This window comes from Leucoraja erinacea, chromosome 17 (genome assembly GCF_028641065.1).
Source record: "Leucoraja erinacea ecotype New England chromosome 17, Leri_hhj_1, whole genome shotgun sequence".
Lineage (NCBI taxonomy): Eukaryota > Metazoa > Chordata > Chondrichthyes > Rajiformes > Rajidae > Leucoraja > Leucoraja erinaceus.
The window spans coordinates 13,675,086-13,697,476 of NC_073393.1; the positions used below are offsets into that span (position 1 = coordinate 13,675,086).

At 43.5% G+C, this 22,391-nt stretch overlaps 1 protein-coding gene across 2 annotated transcripts in view; it reads right to left on the reverse strand.

Annotated features, from left to right (window-relative positions):
* mbtps1 (membrane-bound transcription factor peptidase, site 1) overlaps positions 1 to 22,391 on the reverse strand; it is an 85,938-nt gene that overhangs the window by 31,144 nt on the left and 32,403 nt on the right. For both annotated transcript variants that reach the window (XM_055648590.1, XM_055648589.1), the window contains exons 9-11: positions 21,829 to 21,931; positions 9,448 to 9,599; positions 1,555 to 1,716 (exon numbers count right to left, since the gene is read on the reverse strand). In XM_055648590.1, the coding sequence (XP_055504565.1) occupies positions 1,555 to 1,716; positions 9,448 to 9,599; positions 21,829 to 21,931 (417 nt within the window). The remainder of the gene's footprint in view (positions 1 to 1,554; positions 1,717 to 9,447; positions 9,600 to 21,828; positions 21,932 to 22,391) is intronic.

Here is a 22,391-nt window from a genome sequence, read left to right on the forward strand (position 1 = left end):
TAATGTATTACTTGTATAATTGTTTTTTCTTTCTTTGCACCCTTTCATTTACCCTTTTTTTTACTCTCTCCACTGCTCCCAACTTGCAAACCACTTTAAATGCTTTTTTTAAAATACAGCTTCAAAATTTCCCAATTCCTTTTCCTTGTCCAATGATATTGCTTGATCTGCTAGATATTTTCAGCATTGGGTGCTTATAATCGACGGAGCCGAATACAATATTCCAGCTGTGGGCTAGCCAGCATTTTGCATTCGGCACTATCCCACACCCAGATTTATTTGTCCCTGTGCATCCTTCAAGTAAAAAAGACTGGTAAAGGTCCTGTGCTTTTGGGAGGAACTGAAGATTAAAGCAATTCAGGGCTAAATGGAAGTGTTGGGTGGTTTCATAAATTCATTAGTGATAGGAGCAGAATTAGGCCATTCGGCCCCTCATACCCTTCAATCATAGATGATCTATCTTTCCCTCTCAACACCACACTCCTACCTTCTCCCCATAACCCCGGACACCCGTACTAATCAAGAATCTATCAATCTCTGGCCGAAAAATATAAATTGACGGCCTTCACAGTCTTCTGTGGCAATGAACACAGATTCACCACCTCATCTCCTTTCTAAAGGTACGTCCTTTTATTTGGAGGCTATGCCTTCTGGTCCAAGACACTCCCACTAGTGGAAACATCCTCTCCACATCCACTCTATTCAGGTCTTTCACTATTCAGTAAATTTTAACGAGGTCCCCCCCTTATCCTTCTAAACTCCAGCCAGTACAGGCACAGTGCCATCAAACGCTCATCATATGCTAACCCAATCATTGTGGGGATCATTCGCACAAACCTCCTCTGGACCGTCTCCAGCGCCAGCACATCCTTCCTCAGATATGTGCCCAAAATTGCTCACAATACTCCAAATGCGGTTTGACCAGTGCCTTATAAAGCCTCAGCATTACATCCCTGTTTTTATATTCTAATCCTCTCAAAATAAATGCTAGCATTACATTTGCCTTCCTTACTCCCGATTTGACTTGCAAATTAAGTTTTTGAGAATTCTGCACCAGCACTCCAAAGACCCTTTTCAACCTCCAATTTCTGCATTCTCTTCCCATTTAGAAAACTGTCCAGGCCTTTATTCCTACTTCCAAATTGCATGATTCCACACGTTGTTATGCTGTACTCCATCTGCCACTTCTCTGCCCACTCTCCCAATCCGTCCAAGTCCTTCTGCAGAGTCTGTTTGTATTAACAGTATTCAAATCATGCTCAACAAAAATTGCATCAACTAACAACTTTTGCATAAGAAACATATCCACGACAGAACTGCAGGTACTCAGTCTGAAGAAGGGTTTTGGCCCGAAACATCGCCTAATTCCTTCGCTCCATAGATGCTGCTGCACCCACTGAGTTTATCCAGCATTTTTGTGTACCTGCAGGTACTCAAAACCATCCACAGCAGATAATTAATTACCTTCAAATAAGTTATTTGTGGAAAGTTTCGGGTAGAGAAGAGATGTTGGCGATAAAGGTGTTTATTATCCTAATTTACTTCAGAACTCACCTAGCTTGGGGTTTATAGATTTTGAGAATTTGGTATGCCTTCAGCAGATCCAGCTTGCCATGACCCTGTTCAAACATGTTGACTCCTGGCAGTCTACGTGCAGAGGCTATCAATGCTTGTTTCATACTGGCAGGATTCACCATCTCACGGTGTTGTACAGTGCTGGAAAAAACAGAATACAAGTTTAATCAGAACAAATTCAAAAAAGAATTCAAATTAGCATGCAATAATTCTGTCGACATGGTAACACTTAGCTAAGAATTCTCAGTTTTGCAAAATATGAATTTACAACAGAACCTTGGGAACATTTTTTTTATCAAAAGGATCAAAAGCATAGCAGGTTAAAAGATCACAAAACTTCTGTTAAATTTGAATAAGGTAATTCAACCATATGTTCAACGTCAAGAGTTTTTATAAAATCTTGCAGTATATCAGCAGCTTTCACAGGTTTCTTGCATAGTTCCTCTTGATCAGACCTCACGATTTACAGTAGAATGCAATCCTGTTTTATTTATGGGTCAAGAATGATGGGAAGACAGCACCTATTTGACCAAGAACTATCCATGCAAAAATTATTCAAGAGGCATTCACACGAACCATCAGTTTAGGTTGGGAATAATAGATCAATTATGCTGGTAACTAACTAACAGGTTACCTGAGACCTTTTGGTTGAATCTACACCTGATAACCCAGTTATTTGCTTTGTGACAAAGCTCAATGAGATTTCCTTTGGAAAGCTTCCATGAAACCTTGGAACAGCTCCAGTTAAACCATTTACCATCTGGTTAACAAATACACCAGCAGAAACCTGAATCAAATCCAACATCTGCTTCTCATACCTCTAATCGCCAACTAGCTTAACTCCTGGTTGTAAAGTGATTTGCAGGAGTTCAGCAAATATTAGCACAAAATATTATTGGACTAATTCACAATGTGGCCTGTTCAAACATCTAACCATACTGCAAAATTTAAAATTGATTAAAAAATATATAATCTTTAATTGAGGAACGAGAAACATTCCATAGTAATACTGAATGTGTGTTCTAACTTATTGTATAGCGGAATGCAAGTTTGCCTTTCCGTTCCTGATAAAATATTTAAAGGGGCAGGGGGAAAAAGCCATTGCAAGTGATCCAGAGATCACATAGCCGATTTTCACAAATAAATAAACATGGCAGGTGCAGAATGATCTACTGCAGAGACGTAGATTCAAGAATTTGACTACCATTCCTCAGATAAACATGATCAAAGGAAAAGAAACAAAGCAAGGCCAATTAATAAACCTTGGGCTGGCTGCGAAGTAGTCAATGACTGTTGCCTTAATGGCAACCCAGAATTGTTCCAGATCTTCGATGCAGCCAATGGAGTTTGCACATTCTCTCCGTGACCGTGCAAGCTTCTCGGAGGTGCTCTGCCATCATCTCACATCCCAAAGACATGCTGATAGGGTAATTGGCTCGAGTAAATTATGACTGGAGTGGCAAAAGAATCAAAGGCAACTTGATAGCCATGTGAAAATGAATAAATTGTAAAATAACAGCTAAATTAGGATCGCCAGGAATGGAACTGACGGGATTGTTCTACACAAATTCTGCATGGACCCATTGCCAAATGGCCTCATTCTATATAACAAGGAAATTAGTTAGCAGCACAGAAAAACAAAATGCATCAATAATTCAAACCATACAAATTTGCTGAAAAAAAAGCCATTTGCCCGGCTGTGTCTATAACAGTCGCACAAAGTTGTCTCATGCAACGTTTCCCAGTTTTGGCTGAGAGCCTTTCAGGATAAGGTGCAGTAAATACTAATTTAATGCCTAATTGTATCAAGCCATATGTCCTCTATGTAGCATATCTTGGAGCCCACCTATCCACGCATAATGTATGTGCAAGAATTTATTTTCAGATCTGCACTCAAACTTTAACTAATTACCGCAAGATAATCATTCTGCTGCAGACAGCAAGTTCCTTACTTTCCACTTCCTTTCATTTACCTTTCAGGACTTCGCAAAACACTTTACAGATCAAGCACTTTTGATCTGTGGTGGAAGAAAAACAGAAACCATTTATGTAAGAGTAAGCTTGAAGTAGTATATCCTTCAGTCTATTTCAACCAAAGATCTTATAGCGAACAAGATGGTCCACTCCTGCGAAATACAATGGACTGACGTGTAGTACGCACCAGAGCGTAACTTCCATAATTTCAGTAATCCCGACCCGACTTCAGTTATGCCTCTCGCAGCGTTGCGGGGGAACAGTTTATGTGTTTTTAAATGTTTTAAATGTTTTTTTAAATTTTCTTTTTAAACGGAACATATCTTGTACAGGGAGGAACTGCAGATGCTAGTTTAAACCGAAGACAGACAAAAAAGGCTGGTGTAAATGAGCAGATCAGGCAGCATCTCTGGAAAGGATTAGGTGATATTTCGGGTCGACTTTTTCGATAGCTGCCATAATCCATTTGGTGTTATCATTTGCCCTGCTCCTGGTCTTGGCCCACACCGATCCGCTGGACATGCTGTGCGTGTGTGTGTTTGTTTGGCGGAGTCTGAGGGGAGAAGCGCCGGCACCAAGAGCGAGCGAACGCTTGGACAGACGGACGAAAGCAACGATCATAGAGCAGCATAGGTGGACATTTCGGATCGAGACACTTCTTCAGACTGACAGTCAAGGGAAAGGGAAACATGAGATATAGGCATATCTTCCATTCATTTGGCTTAGGACTGCAGAAATCGGCAGTGAAATGGCAGATGGAGTTTAACCTGAGCAAGTATGAGGCGTTGCATTTTGGGAGGTTGGATCTACGGACAGAGTACACCGTTAATGGCAAGACCCTTAACAGCATTGATGTGCAAAGGGACCTTGGAATCCAAGTTCATAGGTCACTAAAGTGGCAACACAGGTAGATAGTGTGGTATGTTTGCCCTCATTGTTATGGCGATTGAATACAAGTCAGGAAGTCATGACACAGCTCAATAAGACTAGTTAGGCCACATTTGGAGTACTACGTGCCAGTCTGTTCGCTCCATTATAGGAAAGATGGGGAAATGTTTGGAGACGGTACAGAGGAGGTTTACCAGCCTAGATTAGAGGGTTTCAGCTACAGGGAGAGGACAGACAGACTTGGATTGTTTCTCTGGAATGTCGGAGGCTGAAGGGAGACTTGTTAGAAGTACATACAATTATGAGAGACGTAGACAAGGTAAACAGTCAGAACCTTTTTCCCCAGGGTGGAAGTGTCCAATACTATAGGGGAATACCTATATTATGAGAGGGGAAAGTTTAATGGAGGTGTGCTTGAACATTTTAGACCAGCTAGAATTCACAGATTTGAATTCCTGTTTCCATTTTTAAACAGCTGCTCAGATTATCACCATCAAATTTCTTCCAATCATACCCATTGCTACTTATGGCAACTGAATATGGCCCTTCTTTTGATGTTAATACAAGTCCACCACTGATTTTCCAAACCAAAAGAGGTCACATACGATACAACAATTCACCTCTGACCCACTAATTATTCTACTTCTGCTAGAAAAATAAATATTAAATGCAAATTAATTTTACAGCGAAACTTGCATTTTTTGCACTGGCAGCCTATGGGCCATTACAAACTGTCCTCGGAAGAGCCAATGAGGGTCGGATTGGTGGCCAACTCCAGGGCCAAGGTGCCACTTTCCCGGCAGGAATGCCCGGCTGACCCCCGCTGACTGTAGATTTGCCAATCTGTGGTAGGGTGGGGACACCTGCCGCCTCCGAGTGGAGTCCAATGGTACCAGAACGGTTTGCCTCGGCCAACAGGGGCCAAGAAATCAGCATGCCTCAGTTGGCCTCAGAAGACGGCTATGGAAACGGATCTGATGACTCCAGCCGTGCAGGGTTTCCTGAGCCCAGCTGCAGGGGTGAAATGCAGCCCGCCAATCTGATGTCCGGCCGCAGAATTCCTAATGTGGTCAAGATCGGCCTCCTCACCCGGCTGAGGCACCACATTTTCTGGGGGACTGCCAGGATGATTTAAATTGTACTCTTGTAATTTTGTCCAAATGAAAGGAGGTGTAAGACCACCAGTTGCAGGAAAATCTGTGGTGGACTATACCATCTTTACATTTTTTGGTCAGGTAGGGATAAAGAAATTGTAAGCTTAGATCTTTGTGCCTTGAAGGAATTTTTTTTGTTTTAGCAACGTCGGATATCTTGTCACAATTTAATTTCCAATAACAAAAGCCATAACAAAAAAATTGTTAAAGTCAAATTAATTCCAAGGTTTTGTTAAAACACTTCAGAGAAAAAATAGTTCCAAGAGAAAAATTAACAGTCTAAAATATACTTTCCCAATATTATGAACACTTCACATAATTATATTAACAAAAGTTTTTTTCCAGATATTAAGGATTCATACTAAAATATCATAACGCTGCCAACAGACCTTGCTTAACTGTTACTCCATAGTTCTTAGTACATCCAGGTCATTTTGACAAATCATGATCATGTTATTACCTTCATGTCGCTGGAGTGGCAAAATAATCAAACACAGCATCTTGGTGAACCTGATCATGCCAAAAACAAGACACAATGTGTTGGAGTAACACAGTGGGTCAGGCAGCTATTCATGGAGAACATGGATAGGTGACATTTTGGTTTGTGACCTTTAGTCTGAATAAGGATCCCAACCCGAAACATCAACAATCCATGTTCTCCACTGTGTTAGTTCAGCACTGTCTTTTTTTGCAAACCAGTCTCAGTCATTCTTTGTATCACCAGATCATGCCTAAACCAATTAGCATGAAATTACATGATATTGAACAATCTTGAAGATTTGAGACAATTTTTATCAGTCATTTAATAGTCATCACAAAACGGCACGATGGCGCTTTTTTGTTGCATGCTATCCATTCAGAAGAAAGACTATACGTGATTACAATTATAATCAAGCCATCCAGGGTACAGATACAAAATAAAAGGAATAACGTTTAGTGCAAGATAAAGTCAGCAAAGTCCGATGAAGGATAGTCCAATGGTCACCAATGAGGTAGATAGTAGTTCAGCACTGCTCTCTGGTTGTGGTAGGATGATTCAGTTGCCTGATAACCTGGCAAGAAACTATCCCTGAATCTGGAGGTTTGCATTTTCACACTTCTGTACCACTTGCCTGATGCAAGAGGGGAGAAGAGGGAGTGTCCGGCATCAAGATTTGGTTGGATAATTCACGTTACCACATCCTCTCAGTCAAATCCTGCTCTTAAACAGCTGCAGAATAGCAGGATATTCTAAACCGGACCTTTTGATTTCCACTGTCTTTAACCGGGTCATTGTAATCAAGAAATGCAAATCAATCACAAAATATGCTGTGCAAACTTTTGGCAAATAGCCCATTTCATGTTCTCCTGTATTATCTTAAACTCAGCTTGCAGGTAAATGGCAGTTTCGGATGGTGTGGTATTTTGGGGGGAGGGGGTATGTCTGTGCAGTCTCAGGTCAGATCCCCACCATCCACTTTGCCTTACCTGCTTCAAGAACATTAGTAGAATCCTCAATTTTCTGACGTTAATAAATGTTGTGCAATATAAATGCAGACTTATTTTTAAACCTTTCATTGCTATAAATTCCTGCAGTTCATCCTCATCCACAAGACTTTATCCAGTCAATTCATTTTATCATACTAATTTACTGCGGCATTAACAGATTCTCTCCTACCTCAGAATAAATGTACCAGAAGGCAAAGCAGTCACCTGTACTCAGTTATACAAAGTACAAGGCAGAGGGTGAATCTGTGAAATCCTCTGCCCTGCAGGGTTGTGGGGACCAGCTCATTGGGTATATTTAAAGAAGAGGTTGCCAAGAACTGTTTTGTTAGTCAGAAAGGAACAAGAACTGTGTGGGAGAGGATCACAAAGAGCTGTGACAAGAGATTGTGCAGGCACGGGAAGAGCTTCAGTGACTCAGTGAGGACGCGAGTTTGCTTAGTGCTCCTAGCTCTGCTTGGCTCAAAAATCAATTATTGTACTTGGGGGGGGGGGGGGGGGGGGGGGGGGGGGGGGGGGGGGGGGGGGGGAGTGGAAAGCCATATGTAAGCTCCCTGCTCACACTCGGCAGAAGATGCCTGCAGCCCTGCCACAGCTGGCAAATTCATTCCAAACCATTCCGCCTGTCCCCCGAACAATCATTCATATGATTCATAGGCCAGGCAAATTTATAATTTGAGAAGCACCTGTACATAATATTGGAAAGATCAGGAAATTGCAGGCTATAATGGAAGTGGACAAAAGAGATGTGGCTTAGAACAGATCAGGTACGATCATGTTAAACGGCTGTGCAGAAATCGAGGGGCCTGCTCCTGTCTTATAATGTTTTTCTTTTCTACGGCAAAGAAAAATAATTGTAGCCACCTGGCAAACTAATGTTTTGTCTGACTGAGTATCCATAATGCAAAGAAAGTTCAAGGCTAGATTAACTGAAGATTTTTTAAAATTGAATTATTTGCACTTAGCCTAACTTGATTATTCAGATGATGACATTTTAAATATGTACTTTATTTTAAGTTTGCAAGAGATCTTGTTATTTCTTAGAAATTCTAAAAGCTACTTAAAACATCCACATTTCCCACATATTAGCTTTCTGCAGAATGCCACAGTGTAATCTTCAGAAAAGAATATAGCAGCTGTAGTTTTAAATATTTACTGACAATATCCCTTTTTGCTCAAAGCACAGATAGGCAGTAGGCGGCGCGGCTCTGGCCAGCAGCGGCCTCTGCAGCCTGTCCGCGTTTTTATTATTTTTTGTCTGTGTTTCTGTGTAGTTTTTGTTATTTTATGTTGGGGTGTGTGTGTGGGGGGGTGGGAGGGGGGGGGGGGAAACTTTTTGAATCTCTCCCTGCACTGAGACCCGACCTTTTCTCGTCGGGTCTCAGTCGTCGTTGAGGCCGTAACGAGGAGCGGCCTCCAACAGGAAGAGACCGGGGACTCAGGTGTCGACTCACCTCACCGTCGCGGAGCTGGCCGAGTCCGGAGCGGTGGAGGAGCGCTGCTGCTGCTGATGCTGCTGCTGCTGATGCTGTTGCTGCTGCTGCTGCCGGAGAGTCGGAGGCTCTCTACAGGTCTGTGGACGACGGCGCCGAGCCCACGGCTCCCTGGAGGGAGACCGCTTTTCGGGGCTTCTGCGGCGGCGACTTCTCCCGCCCGAGTTGCGGGGTCGAAGAGCTCCTGGAGCGGGGCCTGACACCGCTGCCCCGCGCGGCTGGAATGGCCGCGGACTCTGCGAGCGCACACCGGGGGCACCAACACCAAGACCCGGTGTGCGACCTCGCACCACCCGGTGTGGCTTTAATGGCCGCGGGACAATCGCCATCGCCAGCCGGGGGCTATGACTTTGACTCTGACATCGGGGGGGGGAGAGTGCAGTGGAGAGATACGTTTATTTGGCCTCCATCACAGTTATGTGATGGATGTTTATGTTAAATGTAATTATGTTGTGTCTGGGGTCTATTTGTGTGTTATGTATGGCTGCAGAAACGGCATTTCGTTTGGACCTCCAGGGGTCCAAATGACAAATAAATTGATTCTGATTCTGATCCTGTTGGTATATGATAAGTTACAAGGTTCCGATCACACATGGAACATTTTGCACACCACAGGTTGCCAAATGTCATCCTTCTCTAAACTTGAAAATTAACTATTCTTAATGGAGGAGAAACAATTTCCAGGAGTTTCATCATCATCATTGTGAGCTGTGGGCTACAGATACTACTGCAATAGCAAGCACCCGATTGCGATAATCTCTGTATACTGTACTATTAAGGCTTTCAGCGCTCAGAATCAGATGTCAGAAACCTGAAGTCACAAATGGCTCAAATTGAAAATGCAGGATTTTTATTTTGCAACATAAAGATGTGCTTACCTTGCAAGCAGAGCGACTGCACCCGCTACCACTGGCGATGCCACACTAGTTCCTGAAAGTGAACGGCAGCCTCCCTGCATACCAGAGCCTCGGACACTTGAGCCATAGGTCACAATATCGGGCTTCATTCTGCCATAACCACCTGGAAGCTCCTGTGGGAAGAAAATCCAGTATTTATCTGGCAGCAATCCAAGTGCAGCAACTACAAATGTCGATTGTGTGTAAATTTGGAAACAGTAATATGAACAAATAATGAATACAGTGCAGACTGACTTTAAGCGACAATTGTAAATGGGTTTTCTTTCTTACCAACACAAGCAAATGATTTTCCTTTAGATTTTAAGATTAAAACACAAGCTGTATAATTAAGTGTTGTAGGAATAAACTGCAACTGCTGGTTTAAACTGAAGATAGACACAAAATGCTGGAGTGACTCAGCAGGACAGGCAGCTTCTCTGGATAGAAGGAATAGGTGACGTTTCGGGTCGAGACCCTTCTTCAGACTGAGTCATGGGAAAGGGAGATGCAGAGATAAGGACTTGTAAGGTGTGAAAACGAGACAAAGGGGATAGTGATCAAGGAAAATGTAGAATAGATCATTGTTAGCAAGGTGAAGGTAACAACAAAGCAAACAGAAAATGTTAACGAGGACAGTCAGACTAGTCGGAGAACTGGGAACGGATGGAAAGAGAGAGATTACTTGAAGTTAGAGAAGTCAATATTCATACTGCTGGGATGTAAACTGCCCAAGCGAAATATGAGGTGTTGTTCCTCCAATTCGCGCTGGGACTTTGGCAATGGTGTTTTATTTGGAAATGGTGTTTTATTTGTGGAATTCTCTGCCACAGAGGGTGGTTGAGGCCAGTTCATTGGCTATATTTAAGAGGGAGTTAGATGTTGCCCTTGTGGCTAATGGGATCAGGGGGTATGGAGAGAAGGCAGATAGAGGATACTGAGTTGGATGATCAGCCATGATCATATTGAATGGCGGTGCAGGCTCGAAGGGCCGTATGGCCTACTCCTGCACCTATTTTCTATGTTTCTATGTATAGCCTGAAGTTTTTTTCAAAAGCAAAGATACCATTTTAATGAAAAATAGTCAATTGGATCCAGAAATCCATTATAGCAGTAGGATAATTGATAGAAAGTACAATTGATAGACCGTTGGCGAACTTGATGATGGCGTTCTCACTATGTCCGGCTACGCAGGCATGAGTATAGACTGTAAAAATATACCAAGGAAAATCTCCATGCCCATGTTAAAAAAATTCCCACTCCGCTCTGGACCACTTGGACAACAAAAGCTCATATGTCAGGCAGTTATTCATTGACTACAGCTCGGCATTTAATACTGTCATCCCCTCCAAGCTGGTTACCAAGCTCTCAGATCTGGGTCTCTGCGCATCCCTCTGCAATTGGATCCTCGACTTCCTCATTCACAGACCACAGCCTGTCCATAGTGGTGGAAATGTGTCACCCTCGATAACAATCAGCACGGGGGCACCACAAGGCTGCGTGCTCAGACCCCTGCTGTACTCACTCTATACTCATGACTGTGTAGCCGGACATAGTGAGAATGTCATCATCAAGTTCGCCGACGACACCACTGTTGTGGGACGTATCACTGAAGGGGACGAGTTAGAATATAGAAGTGAGATCGACCAATTGACCAAATGGTGCCAGCACAATAACCTGGCTCTCAACACCAGCAAAACCAAGGAACTGATTGTGGACTTCGGAATGGGTAGGATGGGGTCCCACAGTCCCGTTTATATCAACGGGTCAATGGTGGAAAGGGTCAAGAACTTCAAATTCCTGGGTGTGCATATTTCCGAAGATCTCTCCTGGTCCTCAGAACACTAATGCAATCATAAAGAAAGCACATCAGCGCCTCTACTTCCTGAGAAGATCACGGAGAGTCGGTATGTCAAGGAGGACTCTCTCGAACTTCTACAGGTGCACAGTAGATAGCATGCTGACCAGTTGCACGGCAACCTGAGCGTCTAGGAGCAGAAAAGGCTGCAAAAAGTCGTAACCACTGCCCAGTCCATCATCGGTTCTGACCTCCCTACCATCGAGGGGATCTATCGCAGTCGCTGCCAGCATCATCAAGGACCCACACCATCCTGGCCACACACTCATCTCTCCGCTGCCATCAGGTAGAAGGTACAGGAGCCTGAAATCTGCAACATCCAGATTCAGGAACAGCTTCTTCCCGACAGCCATCAGACCATTAAACACAACTTCAAACAAACTATGAACTATAACAACCTATCACACTTTATCAGTTTACTGATGTGTGCACAAACATATATTCTATGGTAAATGGACACACTGATCTGATCTGTATTTATGACTACAATATCCTGTTGTGCTGCAGCAATGCAAGAATTTTATTGTCCTATCTGGGACACATGATAATAAACTCTCTTCCCTTGACTCATGACTTTACAATCACCTGACAGAACAGATACAGCCTTGTTTTCATTTGTATATCTAGAGATAGAATTTCAATAACATAATTTCCTCCAAAAGCTGGAATTTTGACCCAGATCAATGGAGTTGGACCTGAATACAGAACTTAGTTCAAAAGACGAGTGAGCAACCAAGAGACGTCACACTTGAAACTGGTAATGTCCTCTGGCAATTAATTGTAATACAAGAATTGCAGTGACCAATACACATACAGCAAAGTTTTGCAATCAGTACCGAGGTAAGTGACCCGATAATTGGTTTTCATGTTTTAAAAGGTTGAGTGATAAAATGTCAAACAGGAAACAGGATCCTTTACACATGAAGGTAAACAAGCAATACTGTTAACTTAAACGGTGTATTTGAGACCTGGAGCAAGATTGAACACATACAATTCAAAAAAGATTGCTTCCATTAAGCCAAGCTGATGCAGGTAATTAAACCAGAGAACATTTTTTTGGGGTTACAATTGAATATGTTTCATCAACCCCATTTTAATCCTGTTGATTCTTATAACTACATATTTTTTTCAGTTTGTATAACTTGGCCTTTCAAATATTGATCATTTTTTGCATTTGAGCTAATAAAATACAAATTGTAGAGAAATCAAACAAAGACACAAAATGAAATAATTTTGGACAAATGAAAAAACTCTTATCATGGCAATATTTTAGTACCATAGAACTATTAGCATTTAAACGTAAAAACCTGTTAAAATCACAGAACTTTTACAATCCTACTTGTGCAGTGAACTCAAATTGAAGAAATTAGGATTTTAAGAATTTAAATTAATACAAGTAGCCTTGAAACTACTGGATCATTGTAGAAACAAAGGTCCAACTAAAGTTCTACGGACAAGGTCAGTAGATTGCCTTCACCAACATGACCAAAACATGGATCAAGGAGCAGAGTAATGAATGTAGTTGAACAAAAAGAGAGAGACGCTGCTGTAAAACAGACCCCGCGCATACTGAGACAAGTATTGTTTTTTAACTCTCTCTTGCCAATAAATCTGATTTGTAACTAAACAGACGAGTGTGCCGTTTTTCTGTTCTACTAGTCAGATCCTTGAACCTGTTCCCTTATAACGTTTCAAGTCGGAACCCTTCTCCAGTCAGAACAAGAATCCCAACCTGAAAGGTCATCTGTCCATTTCTCTCTACAGATGCTGTGTGATACACTGGGTTCTCCAACAGTTTGTGTTTTCCTCAGAATTCAACATCAATGGTCTCTCATGTCCCCAAATTGACCTTGGGTATGACTGATGGTGCCTTTTGTTTAAGACTCTCAGCCAAACCCAAATTGCAAGAAGACACCTCAAGTGCTTCCTCTTCACTGATGACTGTGCACTCAATGCACACTCAGAAGCTGACATGCAGGAAAGCCTAGTCAAATTTGACAGTGTCTGTGGCAACATTGGCTTCACAATCATCACAATCAAAACCAAAATTATGCACCAATTGTGCCAATTGCCCCATGCAGAACCAAACGTGCTTGTTAATGGTTGGAGGCTTTCAGTAGTCAACTGATTCATGTAAGCTTCCTGCACTCTCTCAATGTAAGTCATTGATCACAAAGTCAACAACATTTCAGCAAAAGCCAGCACTGGTTTTGCATGTCTGAGATGTAAAGTGTGAGAACAAAGAGGAATCAGCTTCAAGACCAAGCTAAAGGTGTACTGTACTGTTGTGATACCGGCATTACTCTACACAGGAGACATGCAGTGTACAAAATACATGCCAGACAGCTTAACCATTTCCCATGATCTGTCTGTGCAGAATATGTCACATCAATTGACAAGACGTGTGTGTAACAAGGAACTGCAGATGCTGATTTCAACCAAAGAGACACAAAAAGCTGGAGTAACTCAGCGGGACAGGCAGCACCTCTGGAGAGAAGGAATGGGTGACGTTTCGGGTCGAGACCCTTCTTCAGACAAGATTCCATTCACACAGATTCTGTTCCAAACAAACAATCGGCAGAATCTACATATTATTGAAAGAATCACAGATCAAGTATTGACTGCACAGTGGCGCATCTGGTAGAGATGCTCAAAAATTGGGTTTGATTCTGACATTGGGTGCTGTCTGTGTGGAGTTTGCACATTCTCCATGACCACGTGCGTTTCTTGAGGCTTCCTCACAAATCTTAGACACGTAGCCTTGTAGGATATTTGTAAATTCCCCATAGGCAGTGGATGCAACAGTGGGATAACAGAACAAGTGTGAACGGGTGATTGATGGTCAGTGTGGACTCGATGAGCTGAATGGCTCTATCTTCGGTGATCCAAAGTGCCTGTTTCCATGCAGGTGTCTCATAAAGTGAGCAGGATATGTTGGAGGAATATTTGATGACAGAATATCAAACCAACATCTTTATGGAGATCTAACCAAAGGCAAATGATCAAGTGGTGGACATAAGAGATTCAAAGATTCTCTCAGAATTTAAATAAAGTTTAACATTGACACACACCACTGGGAATAACAAGCATTGTCCTGTTGTGTGGTATTCGTTCATATAGGGAAACTAAAATGGGGAAATCAAAGAGGAAAATCTTGAAAATCAAGAACCACTGATGCCACAGCATCCCCACACCTCTGTCCTGTGTGGAAGGAACTCTCAAGTCCAGATTGGTCTAATTAGCCATCTTCATACACATCACAAAACCATCAACTAGACATCATTTCCACATCATCGACGGAGCTGATGTGGAAAGGGTCAGCAGCATGAAGTTCCTAGGACTACACCTGTCTGATGACCTGACGTCCACGGCCAACACCACAGCTCTGGTCCCGATGTTAGGGAAGTCCAGGACAAGGGGTCACAGCTTAAGGATAAAGGGGAAATCTTTTAAAACCGAGATGAGAAGAACTTTTTTCACACAGGGGTGACTCTGAGAACACTCTGCCACAGACGGTAGTTGAGGCCACTTCATTGGCTGGTTAAGAGGGCTGCAGATGTGGCCCTTGTGGCTAACTGGATCAGGATAGTGAAGACCGCAAGTACGGGATTGATTGGTGATCTCCACTCATATTGAATTCCTGCTGGCATCGACAAGAAGAGATGCCTCAACAGAGCCATCTCCATCATCAAAGACCCTTTCCATGTTTCGCATGAGACTTTTTTTCACCATCCTCCCATCTGGGAAGATAAAGGAAACAGGAGCATCAGCTGGCTAAACCAGCAGGATGGAGAGCTCCTTAAAATTCTTCCCATGGGCAAGCAGATAAGACTGGAACTGCAACTTTCACACACCAAGCATTGCGCAAAACACCCCGCTGCCACGGAACGGCTGGTTAATGTTATTGAATGTTATTATAGGGTTAGATTCATGACATGATTTCACACTTTAATTGTTAATTATTGTAACGAATGGTACAAGAAGCTCTGGACCGAGAAACGTCCACATTAGCTTCCAGAAGAGCCATCCTATTCATTGCACTTTAGACTTTATCTCGCTTGCTAATCAATTCCTGTTGATTCTTTTCATCACACCTACATCAAATCCAATTAACTCGCCAGCACGTTTGGGAGATGAAAGCTCCTAGGTAAATCCATGCAGAATGTGGATAAATTGGACAGTTCATTAAAATACATGGCAATGTACACAAGCAAATGCTGGAGGAACTGCGGGTGCAGCACCAGCATGGAGCGAAGGAAAAGGCACAAAAAGTACCCAAATCCTTTGGCTAACTAAAGTCAACACTAAGTGTTGATTCTGAAGATGACGAGTCACACATGAATAGTTTTATTTTTATGGTATTGAAGCTTTTTAATTAAGTCTATGTTATCTTCCAGAAGAGTATTGTGTTATTGCACCTTAGACTTTATCTCTGCTGCACGTCAATTTCCTGGTGATTCTGTTTTTGGTACATATGACATTTAAACATTCTTAACTCGCCAGCACTTTACAAGATGAAAGCTCCTAGGTAAATCCAAGAAGGAACTGCAGATTTTACACAAACAGCAAAGTTTGACTAGTACACAAAAAAGCTGGAGAAACTCAGCGGGTGCAGCAGCATCTATGGAGCGAAGGAAATAGGCAACGTGTCGGGCCGAAACCCTTCCCAAAACGTTGCCTATTTCCTTCGCTCCATAGATGCTGCTGCACCTGCTGAGTTTCTCCAGCTGTTTTGTGTACTATCAAACCCATGGACTGGAAGCAATTTAAATTTCTACTGTGTACAGAACAGGGAACCACAGTCTCATGTTGCAAGGCAAGAGTTTTAGGACTGCGAGAAGACCTCTCATCTGAAGTTGGTGAGCCTGTGGAATTCAATGCAGATGATCACAGTAGCCAAGTTGTTGAATAGGTTGAGGAGATAGACCAATTTCTAGACACAAGGCAACAAGCACCAAATAAAGAGCAAGAATGCAAGGGAGTAGCAGTAGAGCGACTGCCTTACAGCGCCAGTGACCTGCTCGATCCTGACTGTGGGTGCTGGCTGTACGGAGTTTGTACTTCTCCCTGTGACTTGTTGGGCTTTCTCCAAGGTCTTCTGGTTTCCTCCCACCCTCCAAAGACATACATGTTTGTAGATTGGCTTGGTATAAATGTAAATTGTCCCCAGTGTGTATAGGATCGTGTTAATGATCCCTGGTCAGTGTGGACTAGGTGGGCCAAAGGGCCTTTTTCCACTCTGTATCTCCAAACTAAATTAATGTGATATTAAGGTATTGATTGACATATTGAACAGCAGAGCAAGCTTGAAGGGCCAAAAGACCTACTTCTGCTCCCATTTTATTTTATGCTTTAGTGTTTTTAAAATCATTATATTTGTTTCTTGGCAGTTGATGTCAGGCCGTCACGTGCCGTCAGGGTAGGCACTGCCTACCTTGACTAAAATTATGACATGATAATCATCAAATATAAATAGTAACGGCATGGGAGAATTATGCCTTTCTAAGACATCGATCTCTTGGGTAGGCATAATTCCCCGTGCCTTTCAACCGCAGCACTTGTAACACAGGAAGGTCTGTGTAGCCCACCTGCTGTCAGTGCTGCTTGAAGCCGTCAATTTCAAGGGGAGCTGAAGGCAGCTGAAATTCGGCCTTTGCTGTACGCAAGTTTTTTGGCGGGTTTTTCAAATATGGATTGCCGTTATCTGAAGGGTATGTTAGGAAGCAAGGAGAGAAGAATGGAGTTCGTGTACCGATAATGTGGTAAGTACATTTCATGGAGCTTTATGTTTTTAAATACTGTATTTCCCGGGGTGGGGGGTGAGCTCCTTTCACAGTGTTTGGGCCCGGGGTAAATTTGCGGGCAGGGCACGAATGTTGTGAAGGAGGGGATCGGGGCCAGTAATCCACTTGCGATGCTCCGGGCACCGAGCCACCGCATTGTGGCTGGGGAGTGAAGTAGCTTGGGTGGCTGCGAGTGGCCGCCGAGACCGGACAGCCCATTCTGCCGGTCCCGTACACCTCTGGCAGTGCTCTCCGTCTGAAAATCTCTCTCCTGCCGCTCACCGGCCTCACTCAGGCCAGTGAGTGGCAGGTGAGAGGTGTTCAGACGGAGAGCACTGCCAGAGGTGAGCGGGCCGGCAGAAGGAGCTGAAGTGGCAGCCGGTTCTGCTGTCGGGTCCCGGCGGCCGCTCGCAGCTACCCGAGCTGCTTCCTTCACCGGAGGTAACGGCCAGTTCTCCTGTCTGTGCCTGGAGCGCTGCGGCAGGAGTGAGTGAGTCTGACATGATCTCCGACCCCCCTCTTTCTCAACATCCTGCCCTCCCCGCAACTTTAACCCCTGGCACAGACTCTCCACACGCTGTGAAAGGAACTCTCCCTCCAATTGGACCCTTGAATTAGTATTGTCATTCAATAAGATGACAACTGATTCAACGTCCCGGTGTGCTCCCGTTTTTCCCACCATCTCTCCACCTGCCTTCATCCTCCACCCCCCACCCATTCAGTAATTAAAAAATGAAGGAGATTTAGAAGCCTTGGGCAAATTGAATTGTAATTTATTTTTATTTTTAAGGAGAGAACAATCTGCGCATGCGCGGTTTAAGATTTTTTTTAAAAGCCGCCTGCCTACCCCGAGTAATTACTCACGGCACGTGCCTGATGTCAGGTAACATACCATTTAATCATTTGCTAATCCTAAAGGAAACATCATCCTCAGTCAATAAAATAAATAATGGTTGTGTAGATAAAACTTTAGAAAAAAAAGCACTAATGAGAGTCATATATTTTACAGGTGCAAAAGAATGTCTTTATAAAGCATAACTGAGATTAGTTACTTTGGAGAGTACAAAAAACCCACTGCAGTATTCTCAGGATACTTGGCCATAATTTTTACAATCTCTTCCCTCGACGTAGATGCGATTTCTTTCCGTATCGTATCTCCGTCCCCGCTGCGGCCTAACATTGTGGAGTTGGCGGCCTTTCCTGGAGATCGACCCGGCGCTCCAAGCCACAGGAGTCTGCGGGACTTTGACATCGCGGAGCTTGCGATCCTTTTGCCGGGGATCGAAGCTCCAACAGCGGGGCACGTGGACTTTAACATCGTGAAGTCCGCGGTCTCTGGTAAGAAGAGACCAACTCAGGACCTCAATGCTGTGGAGAGAGTTTCAACCACCCGACGCGGGAGTTTCGATCACCCCGACGGGGGCTTCGATCATCGGCTGTGGGGGATTTGATCGCCCCGACTGCTGATGGTCTGACTGCCCTGACCGTGGGAGAACAAGAGGAATAAGATTGAACTTTATTGCCTTCTATCAAAGTGAGGAATGTGGAATCCACTGTGATGGATGTTTGTGTTAACTTTTAAGTGGTTGTGTCTTGTTGCTTTTCACTTAGTATGGCTGTTTGGTAACTCAAATTTCACTGTACCTTAATTGGCACAATAGAATAGAATGGCTTTTATTGTCATTCAAACAGGTTTGAACGAAATTTCATTCCTGCAGTCATGACAATACAAAAAAAACCAAGACACACACTTAACATTATTTACACAAAGATCCATCACAGTGAATCTCCAACACCTCCTCACTGTGATGGAAGGCAAAAGTCTTATATCTTCCCTTTGTTCTTCTCCCACGGTCCAGCAGTCCAACTGCAGCGTCGAGGCGACTGGGGTTCACGATGTTAAAGCCTCCGGTGGGCGATGGTAAGTCCCGCGGCCATTTAAGCTGCGCGGGGCGATGTTAGGCCCCGCTCCGAATCATTTAAACCCCGTGATTCCGGCGGGAGAAGTTGCTGTTGCTCGATCTCCGAAAAGTGGTCTCCCACCAGGGACATGCGAGCTCCCGTTGCTCCTGTCCACCGGGCCTAAGGCCAGAACCACCGAAGCTCCGAAGTCGGGTTGCAGCCGCGCGTCACCACGGCTCTCCCCCCTCTCCGAAGTCGGCCAGCTCCGCGATGGCGAGTCTGCAGGCTCCGCAACTGGAGCCCTCAGATTGGTTCCGGTTGGAGGCCGCCGCCAGCTCCACGATGTTAGGCCCAACCACACCGGAGACCCGAAAGGGAAAAAGTCGTGTCCCCGTACAGGGAATGGATTAAACGGTTTCCCCCACTAATCCCCACCCCCCACACATATACACAGCTAAAAAATAATAAAAATTAGAACCAAAAACAAACATCTAACGGAACAAAAATTAAAAAAAGACAGACGGACTGCTGTCAGACTCCAGCTCCATATGTGACAATAAACTAACCTTGAAACCTTGATCATGGGTCAGGGATTCAAGGGAGTTTCCACAACTGCACCCCACCTCCAAGGAGCTATTGAGTGTATTATTGAACCTTTTCCTCCAATATCTGGTAAACTGGTCTTTGGAAGCAGACAGAACCGCGTCCACTTTCAGGAACCTGGTGTCGGGTATGCAAACTAGGTGGTACGTGCAACGAAGAGGCCAAAGGGGTTAATTAAGAGGGGGGAAATAGAGCATGAAAGAAAGCTTGTGGAGAATATAAAAACCGACTGTAAAAGCTTCTTTAGATATGTGAAGAGGAAAGGATTAGTGACAAATGTAGGTCCCTTACAGTTCAAAATAGGTAAATATATAATGGGAAACTGTTGGGATTGAAAGCAGATAAATCCCCAGGGCCTGATGGTCTGCATCCCAGAGCACTCAAGGAGGTGGCCCTAGGAATCGTGGGTGCATTTGTGATCATTTTCCAATGTTCTATAGACCCTGGATCAGTACCTGTGGATTGGAGGGTAACTAAAGTCACCCCTCTTTTTAAGAAAGGAGGGGGAGAGAAAACAGGGAATTATAGACCAGTTAGCCTGACATCGGTAGTGGGGAAGATGTTCGAGTCGATTATTCAAGATGTAATTTGGAAAGCAGTGACAGAATCTGTCAAAATAAGCATGGATTACAGATGGGGAAATCATGCTCGACTAATCTTCTGGAATTTTTTGAGGATGTAACAAGTAGAATGGATAAGGGAGAGCCAGTGGATGTGATGTATCTGGACTTTCAAAAAGCCTTTAACAAGGTCCCACACAAAAGATTAGTGTGCAAAATTAGAGAACATGGTATTGGGGGTAGGGTAATGACATGGATAGAGAACTGGGATCATCGATGGGAAAAATCCTCTTGTCCTGCACAGCGGAGGGGGACTCCGAGTAAGATGGCCAAAAATCACAACCGTAAGTGGCAGCGTATTTTCTAAAATCAATATACAGAACAACGGGAAGTGGTCAAGGTCAGACTTTTAGTAATATAGATTAACGATTTTGACAAAGGAATTAAATGTAACATCTCCAAGTTTACAGATGGCACAAAGTTGGATGGCAGTGTGAGCTGCGAGGAGGGTGCTATGAGGCTGCAGGGTGACTTGGATAGGTTTGGTGAGTGGGAAGATGCAGTATAATGTGGATAAATGTGAGGTTATCCACTTTGGTTACAAAAACAAGGCAGCAATTATCTGAATGGTATCAGATTAGGAGAAAGGGAGGCACAACAAGACCTGGGTGTGCTTGTACATTAGTCACTGAAAGTAAGCATTCAGGTACAGCAGGCAGTGAAAAAAACAAATGGCATGTTGGCATTCATAGCGAGAGGATTTGATTATAGGAGCAGGGAGGTTCTACTTCAGTTCTGCAGGGCCCTGGTGAGACCGCACCTGGAGTATTGTGTACAGTTTTGGTCTCCTAATTTGAGGAAGGACATTTTTGCTGTTGAGTGAGTGCAACGTAGATTCACCAGATTAATTCCTGGGATGGCGAGACTGACATATGATGAAAGAATGGATCGACTGGGCTTATATTCACTGGAATTTAGAAGGATGAGAGGGTATCTTATAGAAACTTATAAATTCTTAAGGGATTGGACAGGCTAGATGCAGAAAAAATGTTCCCGATATTGGTGGGATTCCAGAACCAGGGTTCACAGTTTAAGAATAAGGAAAAGGCCATTTAGGACTGAGATGAGGAAAACCTTTTTCACCCAGAGTGTTGTGAATCTGTGGAATTCTCTGCTACAGAAGGTAGTGGAGGCCAATTCACTGGATGTTTTCAAGAGAGAGTTAGATATAGCTCTTGGGACTAATGAAATCAAGGGATATAGGGAAAAAGCAGGAACGGTGTACTGATATTGGATGAACATAGTCAATGGCGGTGCTGGCTCGAAGGGCCGAATGGCCTACTCCTACACCTATTTTCTATGTTTCTAAGTGTCATTAGGGCCGTAACACCAGTAATGTGTGCCTTCAAGGGTAGTCAGCGATTCACTTAATTATCCAAACCATTCTGAGTGTTTGGAGAGACTACAATGGTGGTATCTTTTAAATGACTCAAGGTGCCCATTGGTGATAGTCTAGGTCTCTGTAGCGTACAAGAGGAATCACTGCTGCTGTACAGGACAGCTAAGGTAATCAGAGATAGGCTTTATACATTGCCCTTTCCACTGTCAACCTGCGAATAAGATAAACAGTGCATCACAGCATAAAACAGTGCTAACTTACCCAAGTGGTCATTCCTCTGGAGGAGAATCGAGCCATATTATCTTCAAAGTCAATTCCACCCACACCAATTACATCCATCTGGTCAGCAGGATTATTGAGGGTACTGGAAAAGGTGAGGCAACATTAGATTCAAAACAACAATGACTAGAATTAATTAATATACTAGGATCATTGTAGAATTGTGTCAAGCACCACCTCATGACCCATTAATTTGCAGTCATCTCTCTCCAAATTTGTTTAAGACCTTGGCAGCCAACGGTGTGTTTTTTAATATATAAAGTCCTGTGACTAACAAAAATGCCTCAAACATTTCCAGTCCCAATTGCCCCAACCGCTGAGGGCACTTGTTTCACCTACGTGGATCCCAACTTAAATGCTACATGTTTTTGATTGCATTGCTGGAGGAACACATGCTAGCCAAGAATTCAGAATTATCCTGGTCTTCAAGTATTACCCATGCAAATTCTATGAGTAAAATGCTGAGGTCAATTTTAGCACCTCAGGCAAAACAACAAACTTCTATCAACGCTCACTAAAATGGTAGCAGCCAGAATATCACATTT